This window comes from Equus asinus, chromosome 15, assembly GCF_041296235.1.
Source record: "Equus asinus isolate D_3611 breed Donkey chromosome 15, EquAss-T2T_v2, whole genome shotgun sequence".
Taxonomy (NCBI): domain Eukaryota; kingdom Metazoa; phylum Chordata; class Mammalia; order Perissodactyla; family Equidae; genus Equus; species Equus asinus.
In genome coordinates, this window is record NC_091804.1 from 21670505 (window position 1) to 21686037 (window position 15533).

Below are 15533 nucleotides of genomic sequence, written 5' to 3' on the forward strand. Positions count from 1 at the left end.
GGAAACACCCCAGGGCACCCCGCTTTGGCCTGGACAAACATCATGGCTTCCGTACCCCATCTCGCCATTCATCCTGTCAGAATTCCCCCCCGAGGCTGGGAGGTCTAAGCTTTAGGATCCCTCACCCTAGAAAGCAAGCAGCCCCCTCACAGGAGACCCTGGGGTGCAGAGAACCAAGCTCCAAAGTGAACGTAGTGCAAAGCAGGAGTGGGCCTGCGACCCCCAGAGCAGCTCAGGGGGAGTTCTCGGGGGCAGTCACAGCCTCTGGCTTTTCGAACCAGCTGAGGATTGTGAGTCCAGCCCTGACTCCCAGACGACAGGGCCTCATCTCAGAAGGCTGGAGGAGCCCCGCCCCCAAGCTGCCAGCCCCCGCCTCCTCCTCTTGTGCTGGCAGAGTCTCCAGACGCGAGCTGGGGCCCAGGCCAGTGCTCTACCCCAGCACCGAGCCCGTCTGGTTTGGCTCTCACAGGAAGAATTATCAGACGCACCCAGAAACGCCAAGAGGAAAGTGGATCGTGAGGAAGGTCTGGACGAACAGACAGACACAGAAGCCACACTGCCCTCTGCCACCTCTTGCCCGTCATTGTCTTTCCTCTAGCCCGTGGCCTTGACTGCGCTTCAGAATCCCAGAGAGGGCAGTACCTGAGGAGGCTGGAGCTCCAGCCGAGGCCCAGCGGCTCCAGACACTGTTCAGAGTCCCAGGTGCCTATACTTTGGGCTGTAGCTGCCTCCATCTGAGGAGATGGTACCTGGCCAGACGGCTGGGCCGAGGGCAAGGGGTGGCTTGGGAGAGAAGGCCTGGAGTGAGCAGAGAACTGGACAGGACGTGGGGCTGGGGGAGCGCTGAAGGGCAACTCAGCCCAGCCTCCCCCCGAGACTTCCTGAGCAGGGGCTGCCCTGTGTGAAGGGCCAGGCGGACAGGGGCCGGGCTGGGGGACTCACCAGCTTCTCTCTGCCATTTGTCCAGTCAGCTGGCCTCCCTGCCCTTGGTCTCTCTTCCCTTCTGTCCCATCAAAGTTTTGGGGTGCCTTCCCTCAACCCCTCCTCCCAGCCCCCAACACTGTTAACATCCCGAAAAAAACACTTCCAAACCGAAAACTAAATAAATAAGATGATGCCCCACAGGAATGTGCGAGAGGGAGGACGGCACCCCTACAATCAGTGGTCAGGCCGCCGGGGCCGCTGGCCGGGATGGGACCCCCTCAGAGCTGGGAGCCGCCACCGGCCTCGCTCGGGCTCAGCTAGCGGCAGCTGATCCTGCGGATGGAGTGCAAGGCCACAGTGCAGCAGCCCCGCAGCAGGGAGCTGATGTTGTAAATGGGCTGGCCCTGGCGCCGCTGGGAGCGGCAGAGCCAGGCCACGGTGGGCACGGCCGGCACCACCACGGCCAGCAGATCCACGATGTAGTGGCGGCTCCAGTAGCTCTTGGGCTCCTTCTCGGCTGCGGCCGCCTCCTCCTCCTCTTCCATGGGGCATGTCACGCTCACCGACGGGTTGGGGTTGGCACCAGGCCGGTGTGAGGTCGGCCCTCGGGTGATGGGCTCCGGGGCCTCAAGCTCGTCACCCACCGTCACCACCACTGCTGAGCTGGGGTCTCTTGGCCCCGGGGGGTGGGGATCCAACTCCAGGCACCTGTCCCCTGACTCAGGGACTGTCCCACAGACCTGGGCCTTGGTCACTTTCTCCAGGATGGTGTCCAGGTCAGGCTGGTACTGCACGAAGTCTGTCTGGATGGCACGCTCCTGCATGCAGCTGGCCTGCACGCCGGCCTCCATGCCACACAGCAGCTTCTCGTAGGTGTTGCTGGCGGGGAAGCGGGGGCCCAGGCTGAAGGAGTTGTGCAGCGAGGTCTCCTCAGGGCCACAGTCCACCCCAGATGACAGCAGGCTGCTGCCCTCCAGCGCGTCCGTCCGGCTCAGTGTGTCATCGGTTGCTGCGAAGCCACTGTCAGCCCCATCCTCGGTGGAGGTGCCAGGGTGGTCGCTAGGGGGACGGTCACCGCAGACAGCTGGGTCACTCAGCTTGGTGTAGGTGGAGCTGCGGGTGAGGGAGCGGGCGGGGGACCCACCAGCCGACTCCCCGGCACCGTCCTCCTTGGCTATGCCGTTCTGAGCCACCTCCATGCTGTGCAGCAGCGTCTCCAGCTTCTTGTTCTGGATGTTGATGTCCACGAAGTACTTCTGCAGCCCCTTGTCCTTGTCGATCAGGTTGTTCTTGACCGTGTCAATGACCTGCTTGAGCTGCTTGATCTCCTTGCGGGCCTCCTTCAAGGCCAGCTGGGCTTCCACCCGGTGGCACTCCTCCTCGATCCAGTCCTCCTGCATGCGTGACAGCTGCGTCTTCAGGTCATCGATCTCTGTGTCCCTGTGAGCAGAGGAGACACCCACGCTCACTGCCTGGCCTGTCACCATCACCAAGGACAGGCAAGGAGGGGGCTGTCACCAAGGAGAGAGGGCCTGTGCTGCGGCCGCTCAGAGCTAAAAACAAAAGGAAGGGCTCAACGTTCCTCCCTTCTTCTGAGAGGGGGCAGGAGAGGGGGCCAAGGGTCAAGACAGGAGAGGCCTCCAGGATGGGGGGAAGAAATAGTGACAGGAGACCCCACCGCATTCCCACCCTTAGGGGCCGAAATGCACATGACCGTCCACATGGAAATCTATGACCTGAGGAAGACTAGTCAGTAACAGTTCTCAATTTAAAAATGCTACTGCTATAAAAACCTAATATATCTTAACATAAAACAATAAAAACTAAAGCTAAAATCTCTGCTCTACAGAAAAGGATGTGGCCTCTTACTCCAGCTGGTTGTGGAAATTTGAAATGAAGGGCTATTTGGCCAGAAAGCCCTGGGGAGAGGGCGGTGGACCACTTTGTTTTTATGAGAAATTACGGCCTTCAATGTAGGGGGGAAGCTGGTAATTTTACGTCTTCCCTCCAGTGGGGGGATGAATCAGAGGAGAATGATGAAAACAGCCTGTCTCTCTTCTATCCATGCTGGACATCTCCATTTCGTATCCACTGCAAAGAGGAGGGGGTGAAAACATGGACGGGAAAGGCACAGAGCTGCTCCTGAGAGGAGGGGTGAGCTGTGGCAGAGCAGAGAGTCGGAAGACTCATGCAGAAACACTCAGGCTTTTAAATCCCTGAGTCATAGATGCATCCAGGGGCACAGGGGAGGGAGGCAAGTTAGAAAAACATGCCATCGAGTCCAGAGGTAAACCCAGGGCAAGACTGGACAAGATGGACTAAAGGCAGCGAGAGAGGAGGAAAATCACTCAAGAGAGAGGAAATCCTGCCCCGCGGCCCTCGTCCTGCACATTTCTTAGTGACCCAGCCCACACGCAGCCGCTCAGCCCAACCCTACGTTCTTGTAAATACAACCCACAAAAGGCACGACTGTCACTTTGGGGCTTGCAGACCTGGCAGAGTGACCAACCCAGATCAAGCACCACGTACTTTTCAGTCAGGTGGGAAATTCTGTTCAGGAGATGCCCCAGGAACCTCATGCAACAATTCGCTGAAGCGACTGGGACTGAGGGGCTGCAGTGGCCATGAAGGTCGGACATGGCATGTTCTGGAAGGGAACGGACTGCTGAACCTGATACAGCTCAGGGTTGGCAGTGGGATGGCTGCGGGGACCAGAGCTGCTCAGAGTGGCAATAAGAGACATGCCAACAGGTATGCAGGATGCCTGTTCTTCACTCCTCCTGCCTCGGGGTAGGGGCTCACTCCAGGGTAACCTCCCCCATCTCTTCCCCTCCTCACTGATGCCAAGGAAGGAGGAGCTGGGCATGCTCAGTTCAGCTGCTCTCGCCCCATCTCCTTGGAGCCAGTAGGACCCCAGGGACCTATGGCTTCCCAGCCCTGTCCAGGTCTCAGTGGGCTGCAGGACACTGCATTTGAACTGGGTCTTGAAGGATGTTTGCCAAGGCAGCAAGATGGGGGAGAGGGCGTCTCAGGAAGTGGAGACCCTTCTGTGAAGGCACAGAGTGTAGACGCATCTCTGAGGAGCAGGTAGGCTCCTTCCCTGTGGGGGTGACAGGGATCAAATGCAACATCCAGAGAGTGTGCGGGGAGTGACACATAGCCAGGAAAGAACTGCGGGTGTAGCAGGCAGAGAGCGGCCAGGGGGCTGAGGTGCAAGGCGTGTCCATGACAGGGCATCCGCCCAAACCATGCAGGCAGATGGTCAGCTCTGAGCCGCCAGGGCAGCCCTCGAAAGGAAGCTGGGAGATGGGCTGTCTGCTTCCTGAGGACATTAGTGCAAATGGCCAAGCTGACCCAGGGCATCACTGAGAAGACGATGGGAAATAAAAGTAGAAATCCCAGCTCTACAGACTAGGAGGCCCACAGAATGCCACTTGGAACCTTTGCACTCCAAAACCACAACAAATCCAAACTGGACTGGCCACTTGGCAGACCTCTGGTCAGGGATAATGTGGCCATGCATACTGAATGCTTCCATTTATACACAATGTCCAGAACAGACAAATCCAGAGAGACAGAAAGGTTAGTGGCTGCCAGGGACTCGGGTGGTTGGGGCATGAATGCTACTGGGAATGAGGTTTCTTTCGGGGTGATGAAAATGTTCTAGAATCAGTACTGACGATGGTTGCTCAATTTTATGAATATAATAAAAACCATCAAATTGTATGTTATGTGGGGGCCTGCCCCGTGGCTGAGTGGTTAAGTTGGTGCGCTCCGCTTCAGTGGCCCTGGGTTTCACCAGTTTGGATCCTCAGCACGGACCTAGTACTGCTCATCAGGGCATGCTGAGGCAGCGTCCCACATAGCAGAGCCAGAGGACCTACAACTAGAATATGCAACTATGTATTGGGGGGCTTTGGGGAGAAGAAGAAGAAGAAGAAAAAATTGGATGGTATGTGAGTTACATCTCAATAAAACTGTTATATATATATAAAAAGAAAAGATAGGAAGACGTGGCTGGGGTGGCCTGCCCTGACCTCCAGTGCCCCGCACAGCGCCTCGTCCAGCTCGCATTTGGCTGTGTATCTGAATTGACAGAGTCTGGGAAGGGTGGTTAAGATGAAGAAGAGATCAGACGGCAGCCCTGAAGCTTCCACCATCAAGACGAAGCCGCCAGCCTGGAGAGGCAGAGGCTGGGGGGTTAGGATTGGCCTTCAGGTCTGGAGAATGCACTCCGATGAGCCTGCGCAGGCTCCTGACAGACCCCTGGGCGGGGCAGGAGCTCAGAGAAAGATTCCTCATGATCGTACACCCGTAAGCAGATGAGAAGGAAGGCTTCGGGGGCCTGAGCTGGTGGGCCAAGAGCCCCCAGTGACTCGCTGGGAGGAAGCAAAGGAGAGCCAAAGATTGTCCCCACAGGGCAGGTAAGCCAGGAGAAACGCCCTGCGCTCCTACCCCCAGGACAAAAGGAGCCACAGGCTAAGAAGTGGCCCCAAGGGGCTGCCAGGCTAAAACGGGGAGAGCACTGCTAGGGGGCGGTCGGAAGGCCCTCACGGGGACATGCTCCCAGCCTGGCCCCAAGCAGCAATCCCACACAGTCAAGGAGAGTTGAGGGGAAGACAGGGATGGGCTGGGGCTCAAGAAATGGGCTCCAACGGGGCTTTGCTGGGAAGGAGGCCCCAGCCACTCATTTTTCCCAGAGAGGCCCCAGGGCCCCGGTTCCTCTGATGTGGAGCTGTGGTGTGTCCCAGGCTGCCCTGGGGCTGCCCGCTCACCGGTCCTGGAGCCGGTCCTGCGTGTCCTTCAGCCGGGCCTTCAGGTGCCGGATGCACACCTCCTTCTGCTGCAGGGGGGTCAGGTACTGCTCCGGGGTGGGCGGCTTGATGCCATGGTTGTCGCTGCACAGTGTGTACTTCATGGAGCGCCTGCAAGGGGACGCTTGTCAGCGGGCAGGGAGGAAGAGCTTGGCCAGGCACAGGCCCTGTGCCTCCAGGGAGCAAGGGGACGCCAGCCTAACCATCCAGGCTCCCTGGCCACCAGCGGGCTCCAGGCCAGGCCTCCCCCACAGGGCCCGTGTGGGCAGGAGAGCACCAGCCCTTCTGGAAGGCGGGTTTTACTGTAGCTCTTCTGAGTGAGGACCACGGCGTCAGGGTAGGGGGCTCAGGGCTCCTCTAGCTGGAGGGGAAACAGATTACAGAGCATGTGCACAAGCCTGGCACCATGCTGGGCACTCTACCAACACCATCTCTGTCAATCCAGTCCCAGTGGTGCATTCCAGAGCTCAGGTGTCCAGTCTCCCAACCCAGAGGACAAGTTTGGGGGCTGGAGGCTGGGGTGGGAGAGGCCACCCTCTCCCCGTAAGTCTCCCAGGGCCCGCGTGGGGGGTCTGCATGGTGACAAGGTCTCCCTTGTGCAGGAGGAAACATCTCCCAGAGCTGAGAGCCCTCACAGCCTGGTCTGCAGGACCAGGACGGGGACGGGAGGGCAGACGGGTGTGTGCAGGCACAGCTGTCTCCATCACACTCTGATGCCCTCCTCGCCTGTCCTCACATACACGTGGGCTTGCACTACATGCACACGCACACTTACTTGGAGTGCACATCTGAGTACATTGATTCTCGGTCCATTTGTGCCTGCATGCCCACATGCGTGTGCACACACCTGTGCCCGCGCGTACCCACCATCTTGCTGCCGTCCTCATGGGCAGTCGCAAATACTAGGACACCAGCCCATGCACGCCTTCACACAAATGCACGCAGACCCTTTCTATCTGCATGTACACATGTGCACTGGAGGGGCACATGTGAGTACATGTGTGACCACCCACTGGCTCTGGGCATCCACTCATTAACAGCTGTGCCCTGAGGTGGCAGCAGGTTGTACACTCACTGCTGCCTGCAGCCACATGCTCCCCAGCACCAGGCGGCACAGGCGTGCATGTAGTGAGCACACCCTGGTCCCCCCAGTGCGAGGAGGAGGAACCTCCACCCAGTAGAGGAGGGGGGGATGCCAAGGCTTTCACCCAGGGAAGGGGAGCACCCAGTTCCACCCACAGACTGTGGCCTGGCCTCCTCGACTCCCAGCTTCCTGCCTGTGGGTTGTTCTGCTCACAAAGAAACCCCTTGGGATCTGGGCTTAAAAACCTGGGCACATTCTCACACAACTTGGCAGAGGCCTTGTTGTCACCCAGCTCTGCTCCTTTAGGGGATGGGGACCCCCAGGACGAGGGAGGGGCAATGACATTTTATGGGCCTGGAAAAGACAGGCCCTGGGGAGGCCCATTTGCTGAAGCAGCCAAGTTGGAGGCAGTTTCAAAAGTGTTGTGGACGCTGTCTAACGTTTATTGAGGAGAACGTATTTGTAAATGGTAAACTGTCGAAGAGAAAGTGGCGACGGAAGTGGAGAGAATGAGAAATGATTCTCTTCTACTTACTCGCCTCGTGGTCTCTACATTCAAATTCAAGCTCCATGCAGGCCGGTTTTCCATGCAACGAGGGGCAGAGGAGTGGTGTGGGCTGGGAGCTAAGGGATTCCTATGAAATCTCCTTCTAAAAGAGAAGCCAGCCAGCAAGGGTGTGGACCTCAGACAGCCCAGCACTAGTCCTGCAGACAGCCGGGACCCTGCCAGGACTTCGGCAGAGGGGCGCAGGTCTGCGGCGAGTAAGAAGGGTGTTCCCCCAAACCCAGGGGTGGAGGGGCCAGGACTGGATAAACCAGGAAGAGGAAAGGATTAGAGAGGAAGGAACGATTCTAACTTTTCCCACTAGCTTTCATGGGTGTTTTTTCCCAATATAACACTTAACATTCATACATTTTTAGTCACTAGCTCTATCTTTGTGGGAAAAAAAATATGGACATATAAATAACAAGAAAATTATACTATCACTCACGTTTCTTGGCTCTTCACGCCTTGGGACGCCTGGCTATTTGCTGTGAGGCCAGAGCGAGGGCCCGATGCCCCCCAGCAGCAGCGTCTCTCATGGGGGGCAAGAAGACCCTTACATGGCACAGTTCTCAGCCTCAGGGTTGGGACTGCCCCCGAGGGCAGTTATGACATGCATTACAAAAATCTGCTACTAATGAAGAAGTATTAAAGTTGCCAACTGTATACTTTTCAAAGTGTCAGAGAAGGCATCAGCCTCACTCATGCCCCTCACGTTCTGGGGGGTGGGGGTTATGGCCAAGAAGCTGGGGTATGCTCCTGCATACATGTGTCACCCATCACGGTGTCATGGTGGAAAATTCTGAGAGCTGCTGCCTCAGCAGGATCCAGACATCACTTCACACACACGACACGGTCTCTGTGGGAAGAGGCAAGACAAGCCATCCTGGGCGGTGCTCCGGCGAGGGGAGCTGAAGCCAGTCTCCTGGCCTTCTTGTGCCTCCTAATGATGCGGTTATGCTACAGGCCCCTGGCAGTGTACGGCAGGCGCAGAACTCGCTGAAGCCTCCGGGGTTGTTCACTCCACTTTACAGATAAGGCAATGGAGACTCAGAGACAGGAAGTGACTGCATCCCACGCCCACGTGCCCCACCTCCCCTTGTATTTCAAACGGAAACCGGGATGGGGCGTGGCCATCACAGCTCTTCCTTCCCGGTCTTCGAGGACCCACAGCTCCCCTGTGCCTGTCTCCCCAACCCAGATCCTGCTTCTCATCTTCAGTCTCGGGCACCTTTCCTGAGAGTACCACTTAACACAGGCTGCATTCGAGACACACTGTGCTTTCTAAACCAACCCCACCTCTCCCACCCTCAGTGCCCTGCCCTGAGAAGAGCAAGATGGCAGACGTCACAAGTTGCCTTCCAACATCCATTCTTGCCTTTTTCCCAACAGAACTCCAGCTTTGTCTGCAGTGGCACTGCGCAGGGGAGAACAGGAGCAGCCGGTCAGTCACGTCCCCCAGTTCCAGCCAGCAAGGGGTAGACAGAGTTCCCTGGGGAGGGTGTCCCTTCTGAGAAACACCAGCCTCTAGGGAGTGGGGAGGGCCCTGGCCTTTCTGTCTTCTTCCTTCCTGGATGCCAACCTGATGCCTGGAGGTGCAGGAGCCATCTTGTAACAATGAGGACAGAAGCTGTACACCAAGGATGGTGGAGCAGGAAGACAGGAGACAGCGTCCCTTACACTTGCGGGAGCTGCCTGCCTCTGGCCCCTTGCTCTGAAAGCGTCACCCCTAGTGTGTCTAAGCCACTATATCAGGTCACGTGCAGCTGGGTATTATCACATCCATCTTAAAGATAGGAACTGAGGCTTGGAGAGAAGTGACCTGCTCAAGGTCGCACAGCCAGGGAGTGTGCTGGAGTCGAGACATTTAGAACACCCACCTTCTCCCCACCCCCAGGGCACCCAGGTTCCCAGCCAGCGGGGCTGGCCAGGTGGAGGGGAGGGGCTGGTTACCTGGGCGTGGGGCTGCTGTCACTGCCCTTGTAGGAGCCTGAGTTGCTGCTGCTGCTGAGAGAAGAGGTGCCATAGGCATCCCGCACGCTCACGGGCGGAGAGGTGCGCCTGGAGGCGGGAAGAAGAGGCAGGTGCTCGTTCTGGCTGGCGGGCAGCTGCGGACACTGGGCGAACACCGCCAGGCCGCTGCGGCCCAAAGGGCCCCCACTTCGGGGTCACCGCCGGGGAGAGAAGCAGAGGGGAGGGGGGACGCACAGACAGGGGTGACAGAACAGACAGTGCAAATCAAGATGGAAAACCAGAAGGAGGCTGGTCCTCCTGGCTCCCCAGGACAAGAAAGGACGCTGGGCAGGGCTGCGGGCCGAGGGCGGGGCCCCACCTGCCCTTACCAAGGGTCCTTGACTTCTAGGGTCCCCAAGCCCAGAGGGGGAGGTCCCTGCAGGGACTGAGACAGACGTGGAAAGGAAAGGGGCAGGCAGGAGGAGGGGCACACAGGGGTTGAAGTCAAGGGAGGCCGAATGAGCCTGAGCGGGAGATTGCGGGACACCCCTCCAGTAACTGGGAAGACCACACAGCAACATTGAGGATGGTGGGCATCCAACAGCTTAATTCTTCCAAGAATATTTATATCCACTGTGTCATGTGAGCCCTCAAAGAGTTCCAGGAGCAGGCGAGTATTAGCAAGCCCATTTTAAAGATGGGAAAAGGTTTGTCCAAAGACGTACGGCAAGTCGGTGGCAGAGTGGGGACAGAGACCCCCTCTCCTCCCGCCCTCTGAGGCCAAGGTTCTGAGAAGGGGTAGACTCACCTGCGGGATCCAGCAGAGGCCCGTCTACTGCCCGGCAGGGACATGGCCATGAGGCTGCGGGTCCGGGTGAGGGGCGGGATGGGTGGTGTCCCCGGGGCTGAGGAGAGAGGGCGCGTTGGGGGGGCCGCGGGGAGGGCCGGACCGGGCCACGTCATCCTCTCGCTGGGGCCGCTGCCCGGCATGGCTTCTCCTCTCGCCCTTCAGCAGGACAGCCCGGGACCGAGAGAGGGTCTGGCAGGCCGGGCTCTGGCCACAGCCACCTCCACCAACGAATTTAGCAGGCTCCCGCTACCCGACTTAAAATCACGATGGTCGGAGCCTCAGGGGTGGCCAGAACTCATTGGTCCAACCCCACGTTCTCCAGATGAGCGAATGGCCCCAGACAGAGCAAAGGCTTTGCCCGAGGTCACAGGGGCATCAGGGCGGGGCCTCCTGACCACCAGCGCAGCAATGAGTCCTCCACGCTACAAGCCAGGCACCCCCAGGGTCCCTGACACTTGGACCCCCACCCCCGTGCTGGTCAATCCTCCCTCCTCAGCAGGGGCTGCAGGCTGGAGGACTCCTGGAGCAAAACCAGGAACCCCAAATTGGTCTGGGCTAGTCTCGACGTCACCTTCCCAGAGTGCCCGTTGATGCGTGGCTCGGGGCTTCCCGTCTACAGGGGAGACAAGACAGACCGACATACCACACATGTGTAGAAAGACATATGGATACACATGAACACAAAAGGACCATGTCTCTGCCATTCCGAGCTGTGTCACACAAGTCTTAGTGAACGTGCTCAGGGGGCTGCCCACAATGCAGGACATGCAGCCAGGCCCTCCAGCACACATGCTGCCCACAGCCATGCCCACACCCATCCATGCAAATACGCGTGCTGGTTCTGACATGCACCAGGAACTCAGGGCATAGGCTCAAAGCGGATGAGGATGGGAGCAGAAGCCCTCCCCTGGGGTATCTTGGTGGGCTGGACCCAGTAGGAAGTGACCATGATTACAGAGACCCATCATCAGCCCTCTTGACAGGTGGGTAGGGGGACTCGGGCCCTCTGGCTCTTGCCCAGGAGTCCCTAGGCCCCTTTCCTGGGTGAGGCCTTGGGCTCCAAGCGCAGCCCTATGGGAGTTTAAGGAGGAGAGAGGCCCCGTGTTGGGCTGGGTGTTGGCCGTTGTGGGGAAGAGGCCCACGCTGGGCATCAGCTCCTGGAGTCCAAGGTGGAGGGGCCTGGGCTCTTTGCAGCCAACATGCTAGTCCTGTGCCAGCTCCAGAGACCCCAGTCCCCTCCTGGCATGCTCAGAGCAGGGACTAAGGACAGCAGCCTGGGTGACAGGTCAGCCCAGGACACTGTGCCCTGGACCCTCCCTCATGCTGGGAGAGAAGCACTCACTGAGCCCCGCTCTGCGCCAGGCCCCCAGCCAAGCACTCTACGTACATTACGCCATCGACTCCTCCCAACAAGCCTATGAGGAAGCGTTGCGATCGTTCCTTTTCAGATGAGGAATCCGAGAGGGAGGGGACTTGCCCAAGTCTCACCCCCATGTGTGGCAGGGCCAACCCTGAACCAGGCCAACACCAGATGCTGAGGGGCTGGATCTCAAACCCTGAGTCCCCAGCCCGGGACACCACACCTTCCCGCGTCAGGGCCTCCGGGGAGCCTGGTCATCCTGACCAGCGGCGGGGCTGCCTCCTGAGCCAAGAAAGGCGCTGCTCAGGTGGCCTGTTTCCTGGCTGTGACACAGAGTGTGGCCTGTTCCCCCAGAGGGCCCAGACACAGCCAGCATTGTCTGCCCGGAGGTGTCGGGTGCAGGAGCTGCCGACACCACTCCCGTCACTCGAGCTACTCGCCCCAGCTTGGTGACGCGTCCCACGCCCATGCCCAATTGCCGAGGCAGGGTCTCCTGGACTGCAGGGCTGGCCCCTGGAGGAGGAAGCACGGGACGGGGGGGGGGACAATGGTGCACCCCTACACTTGTCAGGAGAGCCACCAACGTCTCACTGCCTCCTGGGCCCAGCAGGGCCTTGACAAGGAGCAGGTGGGGTGTGGGGGGCAGGGGTGACCGTCCTTCCTCCTGTGTAGGCCAGGGCTTCAAGGATCACCTGCCACTGATGAACCCTTCTGTGGCCAGGCAACCACAACGAACACTTTTGTGAGCCTCGGCCCATTATATCAAACAGCTGTCCTCAAGGCAGGGTTTGCTGGCACATTTGGGCCTAAGGTCACAAAGCCGCAGGCCCAGCAGACCCTGGGTTCTAGCCCCAGTCAGCCTGGCTTCCACAGACGTCTTCCCACCCCCGCTCCCTCCCTCCTGGCTTTTGGGAGGATGCAAAGAGGAGGCTGTGCCTTCAGCAGGACTTCTCAGTGGAGGCAGGGCTCAGATGGGAGGACAGGCCTCGCTTTTCCACATCAGCTTGGGCGAGTGTTGCTGAGGAGCTAGGAAAGTCCAGGTGGAGCTCTAGGGAGGGTCCTGGGAGGCAGGAAAGACGCCCGGTTGGCCAGGGAGCTGCCTATGGCCCTGGGACAATGAGGGCTTTGTCCTGGCTGTCCCAGCTCCTACCTCGTTTGGCAACTCCAGCCCCCACTCCTTTGAGCTGTCTCTTCCTTCCTCTCTGGCCCGGGGGTGAGAAGGGGACAGCATTTGTACCTGGATGGAGCTGATAGTCTCCTGGGAGGCCAGAGCCAGCCATTCATCCGGGACAGAGGTGGAAGTGACATTTCCCCTGCTGGGACGAGAACTTGCAGGCTGGGGTCCCTCATGGGAGGGCAGAAGCCACCCAGGCCCTCAGCGACCTGCCTCTCCAGAATCCTGCTCAGAAGCCTCAGTGTACACCCTGTACTCTCTCCAGTCCTCCCTCCCTTCTAGGCCCCAGAGAGGAGGCAGGTTGCCATGGCGTTTGTCGCCACGCTGCCTGCTCGGCCTGGAGTTCCCCAGGCCTGGCCCCAGGTGGCCAGAAGCTGCCACTTGGAACAGAAGGTGGATAAGAAACGCTTAGCCGTGGGGGCTGGGCTGATGGTCTCTCACCACCTGGACCCAGAGTAAACCCAGCCCCTTCTCTCCAGCCTCCCTCCATTTCCCCAACCTGCTGCACCATGGCAACCCACTGCTTCCACTCCCTCACGCGCCCAGCGTCTCCTGAGGGCATTTCACAGGGGTCGAGGGGATACAGCAGGATCCAGGGAGCAGGAGATGGAAGGACGTGGAGATAGAGTCAGACAGATTTGGGCTCAAATCCCAGCTCTGTCACCCTCCAGCTGCCTGCCTCGGGCAAGTCACACCACTCCTCTGAGCCTTACCTTCCTCATCTGTAAGTGGAGCTAAGATAGAACGCATCTCATATGGTTACTGTGAGAATAACACAGGGTAATGCCTGCATGGGGCTTAGCCCAGGGCCCACCACACAGCAAACACTCACAAATGGGAGCTGCCCAGTATTTTGGAAGTAGAGAATTACAACACAATGTGAGCTTCAAAGCAGAAACACCTTCAAGGCATGATGTTGGCCTCAGGCGGGTCAGGGAAAGCTTCTCCAAAAAGAAATTTACACCGGGTCTTGAAAGATGAATAGGAGTTCACCAGGCAGAGAAAGTGAGTGGGAAGGAAGGAGCAGCCTGGGCAAAAAGGCTGCTCAGTAAACCAGGGCACCTGGTGAAGGTGGAGGCATGGTGGGGGTGAGGTTGCAGAAGGAGGGGGCTCCAGGCCACACAGCCACACAAGCCAGGATCTTGTCCTGTGAGCAACAGGTAGCCGTGGAAGGACCTTAAAATGGGGAGAGACACAATCAGATTTGAATTTTAGAAAGCCTCTGGGAGGGGGACTTCAAGGACTATGGCCAGGAAGGGACAAGAAGAGAGTCAGGGAGACCCGTTAGAAGGGCCTGGGTCAGGGCGACAGAAGGAGCAACGGAGAAGAGGGCCTGGAAACTCCTCAAAATTCATCAGATGCCCCCAGGGAAGTAAAAATTAGGACAAAACTCTTGATCCTAGCATTCAAGGCCCTCTCACTTGTACCCTTTCCGACCTGCTCTCAGCTGCGTGCTGACCCCCTGGGAAAGCCCGGTCAGTGGCTCCCACATCTGCGCAGGCTGCCTGCCCAGCCTGCAGCACCGTCCCTGCCCGTCCTCATGCGGACATCACACGCTTTCTGTCGGGCTCCGCCCTGCAGCCCTTTCCTCCTGGGACGTCTCGGGTCACTTACTGTCTTGCCCACTTAGCATGCCATGCCCTGGGCTGATGCTCATGGAACACCACCCTCTGGGGAACTTCACAGAAAGAAACACAATCAACACACAACTGTTAGTAACACAATGGTTTAAACAGGCATGTTTGATAGACCAAGGGGTTGGATTAGATGGTCTCTAAGGTGCTTCTGGATCCAACATTCTGTGACTCTACGGCCGTTAATGAAATGATGGACTTCCAATTGACGCTTTCCTCCCTGACTCCAATTACTAGAAGTCCCGGGCTTCAGTTTTCACATCTGTAAAAGTAGGAAGCTGCATTCTTCAAAGAGACACTATGGCATTTTACTCAATCAACAAGTTAAGGGGGGAGAAAGCCGGTTAATCTAATATTCTAGCTAAGTGAAAGTCGCTGTATGTACTGTAAACCGTCTATTTGCAAAGCATCAGCCATCAATAAAAGAAGAAAGCTAACCTAAACCCAAGGGAACAGAACAATCTGTGTCTGATGACTCAAGCCTCTGACAGCTGTGGACAGCAGAGCCTCGCAACCAAAAGAACAGAACTTGGGAGGGGTCCTCCCTCTGCCAAGGCAACGTGAGAATGCAGAACATTCTGCCCGTCAAACAGCAGAGTGCCTGATGCTGCTAGAATGCTAATGCAGAGAGAGAAGTGGGAGATGGCGGACCAGCCTGGGAGCGTGCCAGCAGCCGTACTCTGGCTCTCAGGGCATTAGCGCTGGGAGGGCGATTCCACTGGCTTCACGACAACATTGTGAAGCCGCAGTGCTTCTCCACACTGTCAGCAAACCCCAGGACCGTTCTTCCTGGACTTGGGAACGGAGGCATTGGTGGCATTTCTCCAGCTCGCTTCCTGTGCCTGCGCAAGTTGCCTTCAGAGCTGGAACCACAGATGGGAGCCATCGGACTCCCTCTCATCCCTGTGGCAACCCCAGCACAGTCGTAGGGCAGCCCCACAGCTTAGCCAAATGATCTGAGGGCTTCCCAGAGCAACTGCGATGGCATGGAGGGCTGAGGCGGCCACTCCTCAGGAAGCCTCTGGTGGTTAGACTTGGATTCCAGAGCTTGGAGGACCTCGAGCCCAGTGGTCTTCAAACTACCCAGAGACCTTGCCTCTGGGACCTGCTGAGGGGTAGGCTCCGGCCCCCTTTCCCATTTCACCTGAAGGGCTCCTCTTGGCTCTCTTCTGCACACGGAAGGTCTGAAGTAAAAC

At 58.2% G+C, this 15533-nt stretch overlaps 1 protein-coding gene across 13 annotated transcripts in view; it reads right to left on the bottom strand.

The window, feature by feature from the left end:
- Positions 1 to 1001: 1001 nt before the first annotated feature.
- Positions 1002 to 15533, bottom strand: part of SNPH (syntaphilin) — a 36213-nt gene continuing 21681 nt past the window's right edge. Inside the window, exons 3-7 of one of the 13 annotated variants that reach the window (XM_044748777.2) lie at positions 10741 to 10782; positions 10128 to 10224; positions 9320 to 9427; positions 5700 to 5849; positions 1002 to 2364 (exon numbers count right to left, since the gene is read on the bottom strand). In XM_044748777.2, coding sequence (XP_044604712.2) covers positions 1242 to 2364; positions 5700 to 5849; positions 9320 to 9427; positions 10128 to 10177 — 1431 coding nt within the window. In that variant the 5' untranslated portion in view covers positions 10178 to 10224; positions 10741 to 10782 and the 3' untranslated portion in view covers positions 1002 to 1241. Of the gene's footprint in view, positions 2365 to 5699; positions 5850 to 7814; positions 8226 to 8744; positions 8784 to 9319; positions 9527 to 10127; positions 11681 to 15533 lie in introns of those variants that run through there. The other 12 variants (XM_070485696.1, XM_070485692.1, XM_070485689.1 and 9 more) reach the window with 12 other exon arrangements.